This window comes from Enoplosus armatus, chromosome 9 (genome assembly GCF_043641665.1).
Source record: "Enoplosus armatus isolate fEnoArm2 chromosome 9, fEnoArm2.hap1, whole genome shotgun sequence".
Taxonomy (NCBI): Eukaryota; Metazoa; Chordata; class Actinopteri; order Centrarchiformes; family Enoplosidae; genus Enoplosus; species Enoplosus armatus.
Genome location: NC_092188.1, coordinates 4,702,461 through 4,725,098, shown reverse-complemented (window position 1 = coordinate 4,725,098; position 22,638 = coordinate 4,702,461). Strand labels below are relative to the sequence as shown.

The 22,638-nt window shown below is 40.6% G+C and overlaps 3 protein-coding genes across 3 annotated transcripts in view; 2 read left to right on the top strand and 1 right to left on the bottom strand.

The window, feature by feature from the left end:
- Positions 1-104: 104 nt before the first annotated feature.
- LOC139289652 (rano class II histocompatibility antigen, A beta chain-like) lies at positions 105-3,902 on the top strand. The gene is made up of 5 exons (XM_070911253.1): positions 105-282; positions 1,709-1,978; positions 2,244-2,525; positions 2,618-2,729; positions 2,904-3,902. The coding sequence occupies exons 1-5, from the start codon at positions 216-218 to the stop codon at positions 2,962-2,964; spliced, it is 792 nt and encodes a 263-aa protein (XP_070767354.1). The 5' UTR covers positions 105-215; the 3' UTR covers positions 2,965-3,902.
- A 745-nt stretch (positions 3,903-4,647) lies between these two features.
- LOC139290581 (vitelline membrane outer layer protein 1 homolog) lies at positions 4,648-9,845 on the top strand. Its single transcript, XM_070912403.1, has 4 exons — positions 4,648-4,857; positions 6,429-6,541; positions 7,875-8,181; positions 9,745-9,845. Exons 1-4 carry the CDS (start codon positions 4,648-4,650, stop codon positions 9,745-9,747), a joined length of 633 nt encoding a protein of 210 aa, XP_070768504.1. The 3' UTR covers positions 9,748-9,845.
- An 8,299-nt stretch (positions 9,846-18,144) lies between these two features.
- LOC139290785 (raftlin) overlaps positions 18,145-22,638 on the bottom strand; it is a 79,773-nt gene continuing 75,279 nt past the window's right edge. The window contains exons 8-9 of the mRNA XM_070912647.1: positions 19,584-19,659; positions 18,145-18,816 (exon numbers count right to left, since the gene is read on the bottom strand). Coding sequence (XP_070768748.1) covers positions 18,145-18,816; positions 19,584-19,659 — 748 coding nt within the window. The remainder of the gene's footprint in view (positions 18,817-19,583; positions 19,660-22,638) is intronic.

The following is a 22,638-nucleotide window of genomic DNA, read 5'->3' as shown; positions in this document are numbered from 1 at the left end:
AAAACCCCAGCTATTGCAAAACCTGACAGACCTGTTCATCTCAGCACTGCCCTTGCATAAACATTTGCGTCATTCACTTCACAAGAAAGCAGGACAGTTTTTTTTTTTGTTTGTTATTGAGCTTGAGAGGTTTTTAGGAGCGCAATTGAGTCGGATGGCTTTTGCATACGGCAAGTAATGAACTTAATGTTATTGTAGTTTTCAGCGTTTAAGAGATGATTGGACTTTATTTTCTGTGTAAACTCGCAGTCTCTGCTGTTTTGCTCTGCACTACACCATCAGGTAGGTTTCTTCATGTATTCCTGCTTTATTTACGTACACTATTAAATTATTTCTAATAGTCAAAAATTCTAATTTGCTGATGCTTTTTTTTCTTTTTTGCTGCATACATCTGACATCTGACTTCACCTCTTGCCACGTCACACAATTTTGATGTGTTAGTGACCATCAGCAACTCGCTGGCCTATCTGTACCTTTGTAAATTGCCCTATGTTGCCTTGAAAATGAGACTTTTTGAAAGGTGAAATACATTCTTCCTCTTACAAACAAAAAGTTGGATTCATGAGCAATAAAAAGCAATCTTTACCAGTAGCTCATGATAGCTAATGTTAGTAAATGTTAGATAGGCGTCGCTGACATGATTGATTCAGTTTGCTGAATGCAGTCATTATGTTACTGTTTCACTACATTTCATCACTATCCTGTTCTTGTCACTTGTGGCAACAGTGGCTGGTATTTAGCAAAGGTTATAGACTAATGGTGAATGTCAGATCTGTATTAACCCTTACACATTAGTCAATTGTTTTAACTTAATATGATGCACCTGTGTATCCTCCTCTGTAATTGTGATGTACAGTTGTTGCTGCCTGAACTGCCCATGCATCAGTTATAAAACACAAAGAAATGTGACAAGAGGAATAGTGCATGTTGGGTAAAACCCCTTAATGTAAGTAATGTGATAAGAAGGAAACTTCCCCTTTTACATGTCACATGTCATGGTTTATTTGTGTTATGGTGTGTCTCTGCTAATGCAGGTTAGGTTGAAGTATTAAGTAACTCCCCCAATCACTGCAGGGTGGAAGAAGGAGTGTTTGTCCCAGTCTCAGATCTTGAGTGTCGCTGTTGGGATGTATTTACAGTCACGTTGTTACTAACTTAACAGAATTACAAACTATCACCTCAAAACTCATTTTGAGTTAACACCTCTGAGAGTCTCACAAACACAAGCTTCATCAATAATTACAGCAGAACTGTATATGACATGTCTCATTGGTTAGTCATGGTTAAAACTTCACAGAGTAATAATATAATATAATAATAATAATAATAATATAGTATGTTCAAATGAAGGTTGGAACCAGTGTTGTCTCTCAACCAAGCGTAGTTGTAGTCTGCAGTCATGCTAGTGGCTCTGTGATGTGAGAATGTACTTCGGTACAGAGGTGCTTCGAGCTAAATGCCAACATGCTCACAATGAAAATGCTAACATGCTTATACTAAGCAGGTATAATGTTTGCCACGTCCACCATTTTAGTTTAGCCTGTTAGCATGCTAACATTCGCTGATTAGTACTAAAGTACAGCTGATGATGGCGCAGCATAAAACGTTCAAGGCAATCCATCCAAAATCTGACTGACTGACCGACGTTGCCATCAATAAAGCCATGCTGCTAGTATGACTAAAAAGTTTCATTCTCTGTCTGTTGCAGGCGGCTATGTATGTCAGATGATATATGACTGTGAGTATGGGGACAACATCACGGACGTGGTCTTCTTTGTGAAAAACTTATTCAACAAGCAGCTTTGTACCATGTATGACTCTCGGGTTGGGAAGTATGTTGGCTTTGGAGAATATGGCATGAAAAATGCAGACCATTATAACAGTCAGGTTTGGAAAATGGTCTTAAGGAAAAGTCAAGTGGAGACTCTTTGCAGATACAACGCAAGATTATTCAGACGGAGCACACTGGATAGACATGGTACGTTTCTGTGATTTCCACTCTTGAAAAAGCTGAAGATCTTTAAGCAGGATGTTAAACACCTAACAGTGCCGCTTCATTGGTTTCATTTGCTTCTTTGGAAAAGGGAAACAATTGTTCTCTTCCCAGTCTTTAATTAAATGGCTTGAAGGAAACTGTTTGGCCTGTGACTCTCTCTCTTTCTCCTGCACACTGCCTTGAAGCAGGCTCCACGTCCAGCTGAACATTTAGCTATTTCATTGCTTTAATCATTTCTACACTCCAGTGCCTCCGATTGTCAAGGTCCATCAGAAGAAGCCAGCTGACTACGGGGAGCGGTCCATGCTAGAGTGCAGCGTTTGGGTTTTTTTTCCTCAGGAAGTGAGGGTGAGCTGGCTGAGGGACGGGGTGGAGGTCACCACCGATGTGTCGTCTTCAGATGTCCTGGCCGACGGGGACTGGAGCTTCCAGCTTCACTCGTACCTGGAGTTCACACCCAGAAGAGGGGAGAGGGTGAGCTGCAGGGTGGACCACGTCAGCCTGAAAGAGAGCCTGGAGGTGGACTGGGGTGAGGATTAGTATGGAGGAGAAAACACGCTCAAACAGTGTTGAGATTTAGATGCCACACATGTCATATCTGACATTATTTCTCTGTCTTAGACACGTTTGCACTGGATGCTAAATACCTGAAGATGGCTGTGGGGATCATCTTCTTCTTTATGGGTTTCGCTGCAGCTGTTGGAGGAGCAGTTTATTATTGGTGGAAACAGAGGTTTGTTTTGACGTCCGTGTCCGTGTTATGAAACTCACTCACTCTTCTTTTGTGCATTGTTGATTGTTTTGTCAGAGATGGTGACAGAGACCAGACTGTGAAAATTGGTGTAGTTGAGTTATGAAATAAAACAGGTCATCAGGTTTTTATAACACTTTCTTTTCAATGTTTCAGGTTTGAGTTCAGCCCATTACCCAGACAAGGACAAACTTCTCCATGTCATCTTTCAGAATGATAGAGATTTTTAAAAGAAGGCAGTCTTAATAAAGCTCTGCTGACATCTTGGATTATGCTACAACATAAAGTATTAAAGCTGGCTGCCGTGTGTGACCTGCAGTGAGAGGAGATAAATGGCATCACGGGAAGATGACATGCTGTTGTTTTGTTGAGGACCTGGTCCCTCTGACATGGCGGAGCTCCTCTATCATCACCAAGGACATAATATCTGTCAAAAAAGCACCATAAATTGTTCTAACTTGTTGTTGTGTTATGATCTTTTTGTCACTTACAATAACTGTCTCACCTTGGAATAAGACGTCATCTTTACATGACATGTCACATCTGTGTATGTTGGATCTATATGTCCTCTGGTTGTTTTGTTAAACATGCTGTATCAATAAACTTGATTTGATTACTGTTTTCATAGACTAATTTTTGGACACAAGAGGAAGCTGCAAACATAAACAAACTGTACACTACCTGCTCAGTGACAAACAGCAGAGAATTTAGAGACCAAAAACAGAACTAAAATGAAAGTGAATATTGGCCTGAAACATGACTCCAAAAGAATGAAAACGTTGCTCCGTGTCTAATGGTTGTGTAAATAAGGAACTGTTTTCTAACCAGTTAGCCACATCAACTCAAAAGGTGATAATATGTTGATGTTTACAGCTTGTTACTGCTTCCCTAAGCTGCCCCAAAAAATTGTTATAGCATGTTTAAAGACATTGATATTGAGTATGAAAAACCCACCATGTGTAATTTGTACGCAAGTGTAAAATGTAAACTCCTCCTCCAGTTGTGTCGGATCCCGAACTCTCAAGGACCTACTGCCCTGCTACGGCTCTGTCGGTACACTGTATGTTGATGTATTGAGGATAACTACACCATGAATCTTACACAGCCATGTACCGTTATGTAATATGCTAGAAGATGCTAAAACTTTAAAATTCACCCCGTTTGTGTTTTGTCAACCTACCGTCCCAGGTATTGTCCTGTAAATTTAGATAAAGTGAGATCATTTTAATTATTTTCATGTTCATGTGTAGATATACAAGCGCGTAGATTGTGAGTGTGTGAATAGACAGCTTTATCAGTGACACCCTTATCCGACTCTAAGGCTGTTTTCTTTAACTCAGTAAAAATGGGCTTTCTCAGTTTTTATCCGACAACAGTGATAAGGTGTGATGTCTGAGCACATATAAACCGCTTCCATCTTTTCTACTAACCTCCTATTTACTGGCTCTGCACTTCTCAATCTATACATATTATTATTCTCGGACAACAGCAATCCTTACAACAATCCATCACCAGACTTCATAACTGTGAAGGTTCTGTTGGTGCTGAACCTTATCCTGTGGATTACATTTGTAAAGGCAGTGCAGACCTGTGGGTTTTCTGCTGGTTGGTGATGGAGAAATGTTAAATTCCTGTCAGATCCACTGCATGTTGTAATGTAGAAGATGAATTGCCAGTTGCACCTTGTGAGCGCCTGCAGTGTCTCTGAACTTCAGTGAGAAAAGCTTTTCTTTTTCCATCACCAGCTGTTCATTCCCACGCACTGACTCTGTAAATGATTCGTCCAGATACGAGTGGTCTATTTTGGAATCGACTGTGAAGCTATAAGAGCTTTGAGCATGAACCCCTGGTACTTGTTAGTTGGCATTTCAGAGTGAAACACTGACTCATTGCTGTCAATATGGCAAGTCTGTTCACCGCTGTGGCCCTGCTGGCCGTGTTGTCCGGTGTGTTGTGTGAGGAGAAAGCCTTTTTGCAGCGAGCTGGTGTGTCCTATAACAGCAGACAGTACAGATCTCTGCTCACTGTGAACAACGGAGAGAAGTTTGGAAACTGGACCTGGCCCGAGATGTGTCCCGACGAGTTCTTTGCTGTTGGCTTCAGTATCAGGGTAAAGACACTGACTCCTTCACGTGTTACAGCTATTCTAATCAAAATAAACCTGCTGTGACGAGGCAAAGAAAAACAAAATCTTACCTAACTGTTTTATATGTTATTCAGTTTTCTAATTTTTGCTTTTCGTGAAGTACACTGGCTGAATGGATGAATCCTGTCCTCCATTTAGTAAAAAAGAAATGCACACAATGGGCATATGTCAAAAAAAAAGAACTCAATTATGAACTTTATTTCTACTTGTAAAGGTCGGTTTTTTCATCTGACCAGGAAAGAAAAAAAAAAAAAATATATATATATATATCTTCTTTATATACCTATTTTGTAACGTTTGCCTCATCATTTTTGATATTGTAAATGTGTCTTTCACACAGTGACTTGTAAGATTAGAATGAATGAATGAACCTTTAATACTGAATTGAAGCATTATTTGTGTAGATACATATAGATTTGTGTTTTGTGAATTCTTTGTCAGGCTTGAATGTCAGATTTCTTTGACTTTTGTCACGTTCCTGTTTGATTTGTGCTTCTTTTCTTGGTATCGTGGACACGTGATGGGCTTTTCATTCTGCCTCAAGTTGATTGCCTTGATTTGGGACGCCTGTCCTCGTCAGTATAAATACCAGTCAGATGGCTGTTGTTCTTATCCTGAAGATAAGCCAAGAAACAGAAGATGCAGATGATGAGGGCCGTTTGTTGTTGTTTGTAGTTATGACTACGATACACTTTCCTTTCTCCATAGTTAAAAGAGTCTGAAAATGAAGACACATCATTTCAGAACAACCTGAGTGTACCTGAATGTACATTAAAATGTTTTTTGGTTTTTCTAATTGTTCCTCCACTGTATACTGACCAGGAAGTGATCCTTCGCTAACGTGATTTCAGTGTAAGAGATGCAGGGACAAAATTCACACACAAACAACACAGTTTACACCCTTTACATTCTCAGACATCAAAAAACGCAAGTGAATAAAATAATAATAAATAAACGAAATAAAAACCACCATCTATGCCAAAATAAAAAGCATTACGTTCTGCCAAAGCTAATGAAGCTTCAACTGTCTGAGTTAAAGTTAATCTGGTGATAAAACATTCCCTCTCTGTTTTGCACAAAGAGGGAATGTGTACAAAGAAGACTAACTTCTTAACTCGTGGATTTGGTCCCCATCTTATATGGAAGATGTGTTATGAAGAAATCACTAGCCTGTCTTTTAAGGTGGCTTAGAGGAGGAAATATCTGATTAAAACTTGCTCCCAAAAACATGCAAACATAATCTTCACACTCCTGAGAAAGCAGCATTTGAAACATAATCCTTTATGTGTGTGTTAACCTGCATGCAGACAATCAGTCACTGAGATGGACTCAGAATAGAAAAGCGCCTCTTGGTGTTTACTAACCCTCACTTCTCTGCATCGACTACAAACCCCAAAAACAATCTACGCTTTAACCTGTTATGGACTTTCACACCAGATTTAGTAGCCGCTCCACCAGAATGAGATAACAAGAAGAAGTTATCTGGTTTGACCAGAGCTGTTGCTGCTTCTGGGAACTGTTCTGTGTTTCCTCAGGTGGAGTCTAACCAGTACGGGGCGGATGACACTGCCCTGAATGGGATCCGCCTCATTTGTGCCAAAGACGGGAACCGAAGCTTCCTGTACTCTGTTGAGTCCCACACCGGCTAGTAAGTCACCCTTTACAAAGTTGTAACCAAAGGCTTTATTCATGATTCGGAAATGTTTCATCAATGCTTTATAGATCAGTTATATGTCAGTAATAAATCCCATTGACAGGTGTTTATCCTGTCTTTTTGGTGATAATGCAGTTATGAATGTTGGTTTAATAAATGCTCATGGGTTTGTCACTTTCTAATGAGCAATTAAGTCAGCAGTTATACGGGTTATTAATAAGGAGTTTTGATCCTTATCTGCAATTGTGTTAATAAGTTGTTAATAAATAGATTTTCGTCCCAATTATCTGTCACCCTTTTCTAGAATAATGATAGTGATTATAAACTTTATTTATATCGCACCTTTTACAAAGAGCCTTACGTGGGAAAAACTAAATGTAAACAACAAAAACAACAATAGAATTATATACGATCCAGCAAGTAATATTACAGAGAATAAAATTGAGTAAAATACCCCAAATACTGTAAAATAAGATATAAACAGTAAAATAAATAAAGAAAAATACGTCTAAATGGTCTAACCAATTAAGGGGAGCTTTCACAACCTGGCAACCCAAAACTGAATGTATCAAGTATTAGTAAATAACTAATAACAACAAACAAGCCATTAGTTACACGTAACTACAATAAATGGTGTCTTATTAGAGAGTGGTACACTTACAATATAACTGGTTTTAATGGCCGTTCAATAAGGGTAATAAGAGCAATTCTGAAATGTACGACATCTAATGTCACCCAGATATTTTTGTAGCAATAAATGGACATTCGGTAAACTGTCCTGCCACACCTGCCGGTGGTATGTTTCTGCTACACGAGGATTTTATTTGGTAGGGTTAGTGTGTTGGCTTCGATATGGCTCCGTTAATACAATGACTTTTATTTTAGGGAGCCAGTATTCAGCAGGAGGAATCTAGTGTTGGACAGTAATGAACATATCAACAGAAATACTTTCATTCACTCTCTTTGAACATGTCTGCCACTTATGCTGAAATGTTTTTAATGATGTCTTTAAATATGCAGCTGTTTGTTGCTGTGGCCAGATCTATCTTGTGAAAGAGATCCTGGAGCTCAGTGGGACTAACCTGGCTGCACTAAAAAGGTTAAATAAGAATTAGATAAATAAATAAGATACTTTGAAATCAGCATGAAGCTGGAGACTGGCAGTTTACCATCATGTTCAGAGGGGAAACGAAAGCGCAGCTACTGCCAGGATTGCAAATTAGGTGTTCAGATGTTGAAATGCCTTGACGTCCCTCCAGTGTTTCCAGCCCACATCTTGGATCTTTTCCTGACCCCCCCCCCCTGTATTTCCTACTCTCCTGTCCAGCTTCGGCGACTGGTCCCAGCCCCAGTACTGCCCCAGTGGCATGCTCACCTCTTTCCAGCTTCGCGTGGAGCCCCATCAGGGTCTGTTTGGTGACGACACGACCGTCAACAACATCAAGTTCCGCTGCAGCAGCAACCCGACTCTGGAGGGGCCCGGCATGGACTGGGGAGAGTACGGCCACTGGAGCCAAGAGTGTCTCAATGGAGGAATCTGTGGCATTGAGACCAAGATGGAGGAATACCAGTACGGCCTGGATGACTCCAGCCTCAATGATGTGCGCTTCCACTGCTGTGCCAAGCCTCAGCAGGTAAGACAGAGGGTTCTATAATGAAAACCAAAGCCCAGAAATAGCTGAGTGGTTAATGACACATCCACACAGGGTACAGAAGGTTTTCATAGACTCTGGAAGGCTTTATTTTGGTTTATTTGAGCAAGTGAGAACAATTTTATTCCAGACGGGGTGGCACCAAGCCACAACAAAATTGCCTGAAAGTGTTGGATGTACTGCCAGCAAAAACTGTAACCCTAAACTCTTATCCTGACCTCAAACGCAAGCATGAAAGTTGCTAAGAGGAGGTCTGACTTAAAGTCACATCAAGGCAGTGACATTAGACAATGCAGATGTTGCAATGTTTGTACCCAGAAACGCACCAGAGGTGGTGTTTTTAGTGCTTTCAAACTCGCATCCAATGGAGTTACTGTGCCTGAGGATTCCTCATTAACTTTTTGATGATGACATGAGATGTTCTCCAGATGTTCCCAGACAATGAAGACGGAGGTTTGGCTACTTGAAGACCTTTACCACCAGCTGTTCCTCGTGTTTGGAAATGCTCTGGTATATTTCACAAGTCAGTGTTAGCAGGAAACACTGACGCAGATTGCGCTACATCCGAGGGATTTGGATGTAAAAATATGTCTTGAATATTAGGTTTAAGATATATGATTCAGTCGTGTTTGCTAATAATAAAATTTCAGAGGATATTTCACAACACGTTTCAAGATTTACCTGGCGGACTCGCTAATGCTGCTTTGTGAAATACCCACCTCGTCTTGACACTTAATTTTAAGCCGTTCATTGCTGTATGCGCTCAACTGATAAACACTATAGAGGTGAAGTATATCAGAGAGCACAGACAAGTCTGCAGTGTTTAATCACAGTTACATAAACCGGGATTAGATTTGTTTGTGCACTACATCTCTAACCTCTAGAGGAGGACGGATTCATAATCTGTCACCCCCTAGAAGTCAAATAACCAAACTACTTTCTGACTTTTGTTTTCGAGCCGGAATTTGTTATATTGGGCCGTTTGAATCTAAATGAACCAAATCCAAAAATACAACACGGGAACTTTTTATTTTTATTCTGGTTCAGATCAAAGAAAATGAACTACAGGTTTGACTGCAGCCTATAAATCTGCCTAGTCCCATCAGAGCCCACTTTCTGAATATAGAATGAAAATACCAAACATGAATATATTAAATAATATAAAAAAATGATTTTATTCATTTTCATTATTAAGAACCCTAAAGGTGATGTTCAAGAAACAATGGCGAAAACTGCACCCGGTAATTCTTCAAAATTCACTTAATCTTGAAAACAGCAGTTGACACAACAGTCTCACCTCAGGGTCCTTTTAGTAGCTGTTCTGGAGCTTTCAGTCATATTGCATGATCTTCATCAGCAGACAGAGTTTGCCCAGTTTTAATGTAAATGTAGATGTTCAATCTGGGACGTGCAGTTCTAGTCTATTTGTTAGGATGTCCGCAGGAAGACTATATGAAGTGATTCAAATGTATTCTGTACATACAGTACATTTCTGTGACAAACATTAATTGCTGTTTATGAACTTGTGTTTGTTTTTACTGACAGTGATCGGCCCGGTGAACATCAAGCAGACCTGAACAGTTTGATCCAGTCTGTTTCCAATACCATGAACTCAAAGATGACTAATAATAAAAAGCTTGTTTGAATTGCTGCTGTCTCTTTAATGATTTGGCAGAACTTGAAGGTCTTGATGTGAATAGCGTCAGTTCCTCAAACAAACTCAAATAGTACTGAGATCAGAGTGGAGAGCAGTCTACAATAAACTGACAGTTATTTGTCAAAACATCCGGCTCTCTAAACAAAGTCGAGTGTCACCTTCAGCAGGAAAAACAGAAAGATTAAGGAGTGCCCCTTCAAATCAAGCCCTCGTCTGAAGAGCCACTTTTTACATCATGTCACCCCCTCATCAGCATGAGAGCAGCATGTTTTCGTAGCCTGTCTAATGAACCAATGAGATCACAGCAAAGTCATAATAAGCGTGAGCCGCTGACACAGGCATTTCCCAGAATTCCTGCTGGAACTGAGGTAATTAGGAAATGACAAGAGAGGGGATATTAATTAATTTATAGTTTAAGGCCTGACAAAGGTTGATAAGACAACGATTGGCACACACAGAGGTAATTGTGTTAATTAATCGGTGAGTAGTTAATCTGCTAACACAGAGTGTGCACAGAGGGTTGGGGAGGGAACTCGAGGACGTTATCAAACACTGTGGTAATGGTTTTCAGAAGATTTTGCAAGTCAAGGCAAAGTGATTATAGTCTTTAACACACAGCTACAGAGTGCCTCTCTGTCGTGGTAATTAATACACTCAAGCTGACCTCATATCTAAGTTCAAAGTGTACTTATTGGAGTTTGTTGCTCAAGTGCACTTGTTGGTCTCGGATAAGCTAATATCAGAAAGAGGAGGGTTGACAAGGAAAACAGCTGTGAGAGCAGTGAGCTCATTTCAAGTGAACAATGTAAAATACAACTCTATCCGTCATTTGTTTTGGTCTAAAAAGTACAGACAAATGAAATTCTGAAAGTTGTCGTCTTTAAACTGCTTATTTTGTCCGAACAACAAACCTGACTGACTCGCTGGTGTGACAGACGTTACAAACTTAGTTAAAACTCACAGAACTTAACTTTAAATTGTAGTGGAGATCTGAAAGTTTCCAAAAATACCAGAAATGTCAGGCTGAATTTTAGGGACATGCATGTAAAATGACACACAAAGCATCTGGAATATCTCCACTTGATGAAATGGTACAGCCATAAAAAAAGTCTTCAGAGTCTTGGGTTTAAATATTTCACTCAGTGTAAACATAATTTAGCCTCAATGAAGAGATGGAACAAGCTGATACATTAAATATGTGATGCTGTCAGACAGCGTGGAATAAATGTATTTTTAATAACTTTATTCTACTTAAAGGGGAATTCAAATTCCAAAAATCAAAACAGCAGAGGCGAGATATCCCTTTTAGTATGGTTAAAGCTTATGAAATGCTGGATCCTACATTTCCCATAATGCAACTCAATAACATCTTCCATTAGACCTGTTAAGTACCCTCATCTTTCAAACGTTGTGCCCCCAGTTTTTAACATAGGTTGTTATCTGACCTCAGTCTCAAGACTCACTCAAGATAACCCTGATGACATCACTATGACATCATCAGGGTTATTCCTCTCAGACAGCTACCGCCAGCGCCGACGACATTATGCAGCTGGTTTCCCAGGCCATCACAAATAAACTCACCTATGAAATCGAGAAAAGCTGCAAATCATCACATTGGAGAAGCTGGAGGCTGCAAATGTTTATCAATTTTGTTTGATAAATTATAGATCAGATATTAGGAATAACAGTTATTGGGCATTCATTTTCTGTATACACTAATAGGAGTCCTGCGAGGTCTGTTTCACTGCACATGAGGCCTTGGACAGCCACTAGATGGCAGTGCTGCGTCAAGCGGAACTTTAACCCACATCTCACCGAAAACAATGACTTCTATGACACGACACGTCCAACATAAACATCTTAGACTCATTTCATGGGTGTAATGAAACCTGGATCAATCAATTCAACATTGAACACCTGGCACAGCAATGCAGCTCCACCTCTTAGTGCACCTCAGAAGCCCTCTGGGCACAAAGGCCTAAAACCTGCATTATATTAACGTCAACCCCACCCTGAACGCTGTTACGGCATCCTGTACCGCAATCTTGAAAACAACATTTTTTTTTCACTCACAAAAGGAACTTCAATATTCAAAACACGCTGAGCGAGTTGTTGTGTAGCATTACCTTTGTTTCCTACAGTGGAACCTCTAGGATGTAGCGCCCCGGGTCATAAGTTTAATATCCAAACCACAGGCTCAATGTGTTTCTGACCAGCTTAGCGGATCGCCAGCGGTCCCCAATCTGCCTCAAGAGCCATTAACGCCCCCTGTAGGGAACAGAATGGATATGGTGTTTGTGGTTTTGGTTGAAGGCAAAGCCCCCCTCTTAATAACCTTATGTTCCGTTGGGCTCCGAGCTCATGATGGAGCACACTGGCTGTGTTGACTCAACTGTAAATATAGTTCTGTTCATGCACACCGTAGGGTTATTATCATGGGTGCTGGCCTTGGTTTTTATGTGAAATATTGATGCATGAGGGACAGTTTTGGGGCTGAATGGCGTTGTTTTGATGTAAGGGCGAAATGAATGGTACTGTTGTGGTGTTAGGGTGTAATAACTATAAAGTTGATCTATTCTAAGGTTTCCACAGTAATGAAGGTAATAACCAGATGGAGCAGATAAAAAAAGAGAGTTCTCTTCTCCTGGAGAAAATAGTGATTCGGGTCTATAAGGCTCATTTTCCTGCTGCATTCTGCTTCTTTTTGTATTTCCACTGTGTTCAGTGGACTGAAGTCGTCATTTCATTTTTCAGTTAGTTTCTGTATGTCTCCAAGGGCAGCATGGACTGTCCTCATGTAGAACGAGAACACAACATTTCTAAGAACTTCTCAAGGTTGCGGGAAAAGCTATAGGTAGTACTCAAATCCGGTCTCGGCCTTCTATAATATCACACTTGTCTCTGCCTCGTGAGTTTCTGGCAGACTGGAAAGGCTGCTCTGCCGTCAGTACACCATTTAATACCATTTGAGGTGCAGTTTTATACACAAAGGTGTGGAAAGGCATCATTCTTAGAGTTGTCTTGTAAAATTCTGCAAGAATATTTTGTTTCTAATATAATTCTTTTTTCTTTGAGTTTTCAACATGATTTTGACCAAATAATTAAAAGTTTAAGCAAATGTATGTTTGTAATCACATGTCAGACTCCTCTAATTCAAAGCATTGTACTACTGAGTGATTGTAGTTATATAACAGTTGTCTCTCATTGTGAACAATAGTAAGACAATAAGAATATCAGATGGGCCCTGTTTTGTTTTTTTGGACTCAGTCACACGCCTGGTGGAGGAATGCATCTGTGTACATTTTCTCCTTCCAACTGAAAAAACGAAACAGTATTTATGAGTTCATGAGTCAAGTCTAAAGCTAAACCATAATTCCTGAAAGAGCTTTGTGCCTGAGCATCAAAGTTACTTTTAATAGCAGCTGCCTCAACACACAGACGCAGTACTTCCTTTGACACAAAAGAAGCAAGGACACATGTACACATTAAATATAAATCGTTTTATAATATACAAATTGTACAGATGTCATGAACAATAGGAATGTGGACATACTCAGGATAGCAAAGATAAAGAATACTTTTTCTTCCTCGATAGCAAACACTGCTATGCAAGTGACATCAGCACATGATCAAAGATATTCAACATTCAAGATGGCAGCCGAGGTGATAAAAAAAAATAACATCAGAGACAAAAAACCTAAGAATACATTTTCCAGAGGCTGTGAGCAAGCTAAAGTGACAACACAGAAAAAAAAATGACGGCATCCTATTGTATCATGTTCTGTCATTTCTACTCTGCCCATTTCACATCATAGTAGCACACAGGAAATGAACCATAACGTTTTATTTTTTATTTTTTACAGCATTACCAAGAACGATTGCACCAGCGCCACTATTGAGGCTCAGAGACAATTATGCTGATATAAGACAGGAAACTGTATATTACTTTTTTTACACGAATGGGTAGAGGGCTGCAAATGTATATTTAAAACTCAACATTAGTCAAAGGTCTACTCTTTTCACGGACGGCTACATTAACATGGTTCAGCATCATTTAACTGATGAAGTGTCAGATTCTGCCTCGCTTTTCTCTCCCTGTCTGTGTTTTTCTTTTTTGTAACGTCAGACAAAAAAAAAAATCACAATTACCCACAGTCCCCGGAGTGTACTCATGTCAGAGGTTAGACTGCACTGCAACCAATCAGCCCTTATCAGGAAAAGATGGGACCCTGAAGGCCACGGCCTCAGGTAGGACGGGCGGATACAGGGCCGGCTGTCACATTTGCCAAGGTCACGATCATCCATGTTTGTGGATGTCCAACCGGAATATAGTGGGAGTCGAAAAACATCATCTTGCCGTTCAACTAATTTTCCAAAAGCCCTTCTGGATAAAGTGGAATATGATCTGTCTGTTTTCACAGGATGCCAAAGGGGAATAAATGTCACAGTTTCAGATAAAAAACAAAAAAGTAGAAAGGCGGGACCACTGAAATAAATTCACTTTCACAAAACAGATAGATGACACTTATAATGTTTATCTCGACGCCGGGGAAAATGAAGAAATTGATTAAATCTGACGATATGAGTTGACCAGGATTCAGTAGGGACATTTCTCAAATATTCATAATGATCTTGTCAGCTATCAAAAGGCGTCTTTTGGTATTGCCTTTCATAATTCATATTTGTCACATTCTGACAAACGTGTGAAAGTGACAGCTGAGTCTTATTTGCTTCCCAGCAGCTTTGCTGCAAGAGGCAACATGAAATATTTCTTGAATACAATAAGTGCTTGTTAAAGCTCAGACAGCCGAAAGCTAAAAGCAGCTGAGAAAATGAAGTTAAAAAAAAAAAGAAAGACAAGAAAATACCACAGAGAATATTATGATATGACTTCATATCTTAATTCAATATCAGAGTGGTTATTGGTCATGTGCTCGTGCAAACTCCTGTGTACAGCTGTGGAAAATCCATTCTGGCGCAAATATGACCCTTGACCTTGTCTGCCATTAGCGATGACCTCACGCTCATGGGTCTGGGCTTTGTCATAGTGGAGGGCGAGAGGACAAGGAGCATATGTTTCAGGGGGTCACACATGCGGTGACCCCCTCGGTTTAAAACCAACAACAGCCCTCGGGAGGTAGCTCGAAGCGTCAGTCAGAAATACATTTTAGCAAGCTTCAGCGGAACAGCAGAGGCAACGCGAAGTCACCATAAAATCTCTTGACTCAAAAACAGAACATTCACAATAATTAAAAAAAAAAAAAAAAAATCCAAAACATATTACCTTCATATAGACAAACACTTCAAATCTTTTATCCCCTCGCTCTGAATTCCAGTAATAAAACAGGGAACAACAGCTTCAAAATACCAACACTGACTGCAGCAAAACTTTCCTGTTTGACTATAACAAACATATAACACTTAAATCACCATTGTGCCTCTAAAAGACATTTCTAAAAGCAGATTGTGGGCCATTTACAGTATAGTAATAAGGCTAAGCTGGTCACAGTTTTTTATATTCTACTCTACACAAAAACACTTGCCATTTTACATTGAAAAAAATCTCAGCGGCGAGTTGATTAATTAAGGAGAGCACTTATTCAGCATAATCCGTCTTACTTACGTATGTAATTGAAGAGTTTCGCTCCCAAAAAAGAGACATTCTTCCTGACCAAGGTATCATCTATTCTCATAAAACAAAAGATCCAAATTATGACAAATTATAGTCTGTATAAAGCAGGACAGCAGGTAGTTTAAGTTCTTGATTAACCGAATGTGAATATTTTAATAAATAGGTTTTCTGACACATTTTGTGATGAAGTGTGTGTAATTTCCTTGCTAAATTTGGCATTTTTAACACAAAGTCTTGCTCCTCAGTGCAAATGATTCCCTATGACATCACCGTTAAATCTGAAGGCTATTTGCTTGACACGTTGAGGTGTTTTGCTGTCAATACCTCACCCAATAAGTGACCCCCATTGTAAATGCATGATTCCTGACAGATACCCCACTGACAAAATCCATTAGTGCGCTAATGAGAGCTCTACACCGTGAACGTCGCCACCTTCCTCCTTCCCCTTCTCCCCGCTTTTAAAATGGAAAGCTGTACACGATGCAATGAAACAGCACATTACGACTTGGTTATTGTCAGAAATGATGTCTGGTAAGAGGTGCTTAAAGAGCTGGAGGTAAAATAATGAAGGAAATCTCAACAGGGAATGTGGGACGCAAACTGCCGTTACTATAAATGGGCCAATTCATTTCTTTTATTTGACTCTCTTATGCTCTATGGTCTTTCTCCTTCTCTCTCAACCTCTTTCTTTGTCTCAATTTCTCCCTCTCAATCTTTTGTGTTGGTCTCAGTAAAAATCAAGGCTCGGTCCTGACCGCACAGCTTAACCTTGTTTCCACACTGACAAGTGCTTTTGTTTGTGGCCTTTGACTGGAAATGTAATTAAAAATGCAACTTTGCACAGATATAAATCCTCACTCCTGTATGTAAAAGCTAACTAGGTGCATCTCAACATGAGTTCTGCCCTCGAGTTGCAAACATTCAGCTGAATTTCACATCCTTATCTAACGTGGCTTTGAATATGGAACATTCTGTATGCAAGGTGAGCTTAGCACACCACACCAAAGAGTGATTATCGGCTCTCTTTGAAGCACTTGACGGCTTAGAGCTCAGCGTAAACAATTATCTCTTCACCCTACTTTGGATTGCCTGTCGCAACTAACGCCTTTCCCATCACCTCTACCAGTATTCTCCTCCAAGTTCCCTCCACATCACAACTTACTGTGCTGCACAGAACGAGGGAGCGGCGATACAGTCTGTGATCACATAAGACGCCTTTCTGAGCATACCTGCCTTTACATTGTCAGTCGTGTGGATGAGGAAGGCCTGTGTCCTGTCAAGATTCTGCCTCTTGTATTTTGGAGCTGACATCAGCTTCACAAACTGAAAAGAGCTGCTCAACTCTCAGCTGAAAGTACACCTTGTAACAGGTGCTATATCTGGGTAGATCTATTAGGACTTTTGTTTTGCCATGTCTGTCAAACTATTCTTCAAAAGCAAGCAGAGAACGTTCTTCGATCCATGATAATAAAGAAAAATCCAAAAATCACTGCTGTTCCTTCAGTTTATCTAATTAACCCTAATTAGACAAGTTGAAAGTTGACGTCAAACTCATTTCATTGCAGTGAGAATCATGTAATGCTCCTCACTCGCTTAAAGGCATGGTCACACCAGAAAGTGGCACAGCGTCATTTATCACCAGACTTTTGCAAGATTTGTGTTAGGGACTGTTCACAGGGCTATTGGTAAACTATCAGGTGAGCTATCGCTAACATTGCTAACTGTCAGTTAACAAGCTAGTTGTCTCAGTCGCTTAGGGGACAATAAGTTCACTAATTCAAAAGACATATAAGTTTAACGCTGTCAAGACTGCTTGCTTTTGGTCAAACTTGTGAGAAATTTACAAAATTTACGATGCATTTACGAAAAGCGAACCCACTACAGAAATTTTGCCTTGTCATTTTTAAATGCTGGTGTGACCAGGCCTTTAAACTGTTTCTCATTCTTCATAAAGGACCAGTGTGTAGCATTTAGTGGCATGTAGCGGTGAGGTTGCACATCGCAACCAACTGAATACCGCTCCCGTCCCTTTGTGTCGGAGAACCTGCGGCGGCCTTCAGGTGCATTCGTGCCACAAAATTCAAGCTGCCACTTCAAAGGCCCTCTCTAGAGCCAGTGTTTGGTTTGTCCGTTCTGGGGTACTGTAGAAACATGGTGGTGCAACATAGCGGGCTCTGTGGAAGAGGATCCACTCCCTACGTAGATATGAAGGGCTCCTTCTAAGCTAACGAAAACACATTGATTCTTAATTTCAGGTGATAATCCTACACATTGGTCCTTTAAGTAAAAGAAAAAACACGCCCAATCTGATCATGGCATCATTCTAGATATTCAACCCTCCTGCCGATCCCCATCCAGTCATTCCAGTGTTTCCACATCGACTATCCTGCACCAACATGTTTTGGATATTTACATTCAGTATGTGTGGTTATACAGTAGGGCTGATGTCTGCAGTTACATGAAATCGTTCTGTATCTATACTGCGGCAGGTTGTGGGGGGGGGGTCGTCTATGAAAGATGGCAGGTTTGGAGAATGTTGCAGCGATGGGGATCGAAGCCCCTTTAATTTGGATCAGGGACAACACTGTGAACCAGTTCTTAAGATGGGGAATTTGAGAGGTAGGGCAGGGAAAACCTTGACTTGGACTACTTGGGGCTACTCTTGAGTCTCCTCTGGGCTCTGATTAGTCGGTGTGGCCTGTGAATCTGCCACGATCTCCTTGGCAATGACCTCCGCGCCTGCCGGCTCTTCTGTCTTGTCTTTGATCGCGTTCTCTTCGCCCTCGTCTTTCTCCTCATCCGTCTCGACCCCGTTTTCGACCACAGCTTCAACTTCTGCTACCTGGTCCTCCTTTTCTTTGGTCTTGCTCTGTGTTTCGACAGTGGCAACAATTTCTGTCACTTCCTGGATCTCTACGTTTTCTAAAGGTTCTCCGTCCTTTTGTGATCCCTCTCCATCCAGTGCTATCTTTTCCTCTCCCTCTTCTTCTGTGCCGTTTTCTACTACGTTATCTTTTGCCTCTGCTCCTCCATCTTTCTTTTCAACAGTCTCTACGCTGATTTCAATCCCATCATCAATCTTTCCATCTTCATTGCACCTCACCTCCCTTTCTTTTGATGTCTCACTTTGTCTTGCTGTCTCTACATCTGTTGTGTTCTCTCTTTCATCCCTACTCTTGTCTTCCTCTTTCTCAGCCTTTTCTCTGTCGTCAACAATCTTAGGATCCTCTGCATCCTTCTCATTTTTTGTTTTTTTCTTCTTCTTGTTCTTTGTTGTGTCTTTAATGCAGTTCTTGTTGGACTTGCTTCGGGGCTTGAAGATCAATTTCTGAAACATTCAAAGTTTACATTAGCATGTTAACGGAATACATTGAAACTCTTTAAATATGCTTTTGGGCACAAGGCAGTACACACAGACTTAATTAAGAATAAATCACAGAGGATCTAATATTGCACTGGGATAACAAGGTAATTCAAATGAGTCTCATTGATGCCGAGAAGGAAATTGAGGCCATTTTGAGGGGAGTTATTGGTGCCTCAAGGCCTGCAGTCTGACCAAACAAACAGGGAAAAAATTTAATGCAATGTGTCCTCAATTACTTGAACTACTTGTGTAGTTCTACACACTGCTGGGATATAGAGAACTGCAACAAACTGCAAATAAAACGGGCAAGAAAATCTTGTTAACGCTAGCAATTCCCTGAGTCTTAGGGCCTATTAAATTTGTTGTTGTGATGGCAGTTTAAATTCGGGTCACAGAAAGCGGCAACATGGATTCATTCCACTGCGGACAAAGGTTAGCTTTAGAGGTTATCACCACTATTCAGGGTCGCTAAGAAAGCATTACAAACCCTGCTTCCCCAAACAACACATTTGTCCGTTGATGAAGAATTCCTGATATCTCAAACAGAGAGGAGTCTGTTCACATTTGTCCAGCGCTGTGTGTGTTTGGCTACTTAAAACAAAAACAGCTGTGGAATTGGAGGTGGCAAAAGGTGATGTTGGCTTTGGATATATGTTGAGCAGGTGACTGAACGACTGGCGGGAGACCCCACATTAGCCAAGAAACACAGAGAGGAATGCGAGGTCGTGTACCTTGGATTCCCTCCTCTTTCGGCCCAAGATTGGTCTCTGCAGGAAAACAATCTGTTTGGTGGACAGACTTCCATCACTGAAAGATGAGGACAGTGAGAGAAAGGGAAAGAGGAGAGGACATCAGCTGAAAGACTCTGAGATCATTTTATTCCTCCAATCAAACACTTTTTGGGTATTCATTTATTTAGAAATGATAAGATAAAATGAAGAATGAATGGGAGACGGAAATAAGCTTTCCCCGCTTGCTTTTCAACATTTGAACATTTAGGAAACAATGCTGCAAACACTCACTGATTCTTCATAATTTATTGTTTTTCTTTTGCTTGAAGAATTGCTGCAGAACTCCAAGATAAATATGTATAATTCATTGGAGTTAAATCCTGGGATAACACAGAGTGATCCACACTCTGTCTGACCTTCCATCATGATAGTCAAATTATTGCTGGCCACCACTCATGCTTCACACTCTTATCTGACAGTTTAAAGATATAGGCTCACATTTGTGGCCCGACCGCTTTACTACTGTCATCTGTTTCATTTCCCCCCTTTCCCCCTCGAGTCTTGCAAAGAAACTGATATTTCACACGCAAAGAGGCAGACTTTGAAGTTTGCCTGAATGTCTGTGTGCAAAACATCTTCAGCTTCTCAGAACATGTATTTCTTCTCTTTTCCTCAATTCCCCAAATATAATCCTCCATCCCATGCACATGTCACACTCCTGTGTTCTGCGAAGGATAATCTGCGCGAGCACTTGCGCTGACAGATTAATCGTGGCAGGAAATGCAGATTCATTTCTGAGTGGGCTTCCTGTCTCTCACGCTCACTTTCAGTCCTTCGTCTGCTCATCTTTGTCATGCACAGCCCGTTCATAGTCCAGTGTGCTCTCTCTAACTAGCTCCCCACTCAGTTTTACCTCTCTGCTTTTATCTCCTCTGACAGCCACATTTGTGACAGTTTTATTGTTTGTTTCTGCTTTATTCCTTCTATTTATCTATTGCTATTATTGGACGTGGCTTAAAAGGAGATGTGTTGTCCTGTGCTGCTATCTGACACAAGTTCAATAACACATGCACACACATATACACAAAGGTTAGATGCTGTCTAAAGTTAAGCTGCCTGCGCAAACCTTGCACATGAGGAAAGATGGCAGGTTTATGATCGCTGCAGAACCCTAAAAGCCTGCTACAAATCATCCCTTTCTCAACATCAAATGGACTTGAGACTCCTCCAGCAGAAAGCTTACTATCTAAACCATCCAAAGCCCACCACAACCTCTTTTTTCCATTACCTCCTTCCTTCCACCATTTATCCATACGCTATTTTCTAGGCTGTCAAGAATGCTGGATGGCTTCCTGGCAAATCAAAGCTGAAAACTAACCGAAGTTCCCAGCAAAAAGCCCCAGCCCATTAAGCCAGGAGAGGATGGCTTAGAAAATTACAGGCCTTTACTGAACCTACTCTTGGCTGTCAGTGTCGGCCGCACTATTATAACTCGAAGCCGTGGAACAGCAATAGCCTGTGTCAATTTATGGACAAATGTACCTGTTGGCGGCTTCATCTTTTGGGTAAAAAGTCTACCGCACACCTCTGCTGCAACCTGCCGCATCAAATGCTGCACCCAAAAATGCAAATCTTTAAAATTAAGATTAAGACTCTATAATGTAAATGTTGATTCCTACTTAGTCTCTAACCAAATGTACCTGCAAGAATTAACTAATTTGTCTGAACCTTCCTTGTTGTTTGTTCTCTTGTTTCATAGTTAATGTAGAGAAATTCACATTTACTGCAGTTAATGGCTCTAAAATGTAATTACCATCTACATTAATTGAATGCGGCGAACATGAATGCATGCTCTGAGACAACTACATGAATTAATGTTGTGTGGAGAAGCCGCTGAGCACCAGTTAGCATTAATTTCAGACGCTGCTGAGATCACTGACACTTATCCGACCCCTCCAGATGAAGTGCAGTCTGCAAACCCTCAGACAAAGGGAAAAAAAGCGTGCATTTGCAAATTTGCTGTTTAAAAATGGAGGAGCCAACACCACGAAAACAAGTGTAATGAGTATTGCTAATCTGAAATAGATAATCAACCATTATTTTGGCGTGCGAAATGTTTTCAAGGCAGGGAGAGAAATGAGCTCCGTCTTGTACTGTATCTAGGCCGACTCTGATTAATTAGCCATGTTGTGTTGTTGTGTTGTGGCATTTTGAAAAAACGGAGAGAGGGAGGGAGGAAAACAAAGGATGAAAATAGAGAGGTAATTAATCAGCTATGCTGCCAAAGAGCAGCAAACATGACCAGCTGAGGTGGGGGCAGAGCAAACAATCGGTCAGTGCACTGATGGAAATACTATATGCACACTTCATTAGTAGGACACCACACATCACAGCAGTATACTAAAGAATAGCTTCACATTTTTCAAATCTGTCTTAAAACAATACTTGTTTTTGGTCGCGGTAATTATTGCTCCTGTCCGCCGCAAAGAGATCCCTCTCTAAAGCGATTTCACTGTAAATGACAGGGGACGAAATCTTCATTCGGTGAAAAAATGCATTAAAGGCGATATAAGTTTTCATCAGGTGCGGATCCACCGAGGTCCATTTAGCGTTTAGGAAATTCCTTTCCCGGACAATGCTTCCTCGCTGAGTCCCAACAGAGAGACAGGAAGTGGGAATTTGACACCAACATGAGAGATCCAGCTGAACTTTAGAAGACATTTTTGCACAGATAAACAGCTGTGGATTTTGTCCCCTATCACTTACACTGAAGTTGCTTTCACTGTAGAAGGGTTCTCTTTGTGGCCAGTATGGACTGCAGGAACCATCGCAGTGATCAAATACTCTTTCAGTGTACATATGTGACTATTAAGATAGAGTTGTAAAAATATGGGTCAACATTTTGTTAGTTATGTATTGAGAATGGCAGTGCACTACACCTTACAATAAAATTATAAGTAAGTATGAGTAAAGCTGGGCTCAGACTACAGGGGTTTAAAAAACGAACCGATTTTGAAATTGGGTCACATCACGCACATGTTCTTCTGTCTAATCT

What these genes read in the sequence shown, in the direction of transcription:
- LOC139289652 (XM_070911253.1), top strand. Translation starts at nt 216, where the DNA reads ATGATTGGACTTTATTTTCTGTGTAAACTCGCAGTCTCTGCTGTTTTG. An exon ending in GAGCACACTGGATAGACATG is followed by an intron (nt 1,979 to 2,243) that starts GTACGTTTCTGT and finishes TCTACACTCCAG; the next exon opens with TGCCTCCGATTGTCAAGGTC. An exon ending in GAGCCTGGAGGTGGACTGGG is followed by an intron (nt 2,526 to 2,617) that starts GTGAGGATTAGT and finishes TCTCTGTCTTAG; the next exon opens with ACACGTTTGCACTGGATGCT.
- LOC139290581 (XM_070912403.1), top strand. Translation starts at nt 4,648, where the DNA reads ATGGCAAGTCTGTTCACCGCTGTGGCCCTGCTGGCCGTGTTGTCCGGT. An exon ending in CTGTTGGCTTCAGTATCAGG is followed by an intron (nt 4,858 to 6,428) that starts GTAAAGACACTG and finishes GTGTTTCCTCAG; the next exon opens with GTGGAGTCTAACCAGTACGG. An exon ending in GTTGAGTCCCACACCGGCTA is followed by an intron (nt 6,542 to 7,874) that starts GTAAGTCACCCT and finishes TCTCCTGTCCAG; the next exon opens with CTTCGGCGACTGGTCCCAGC.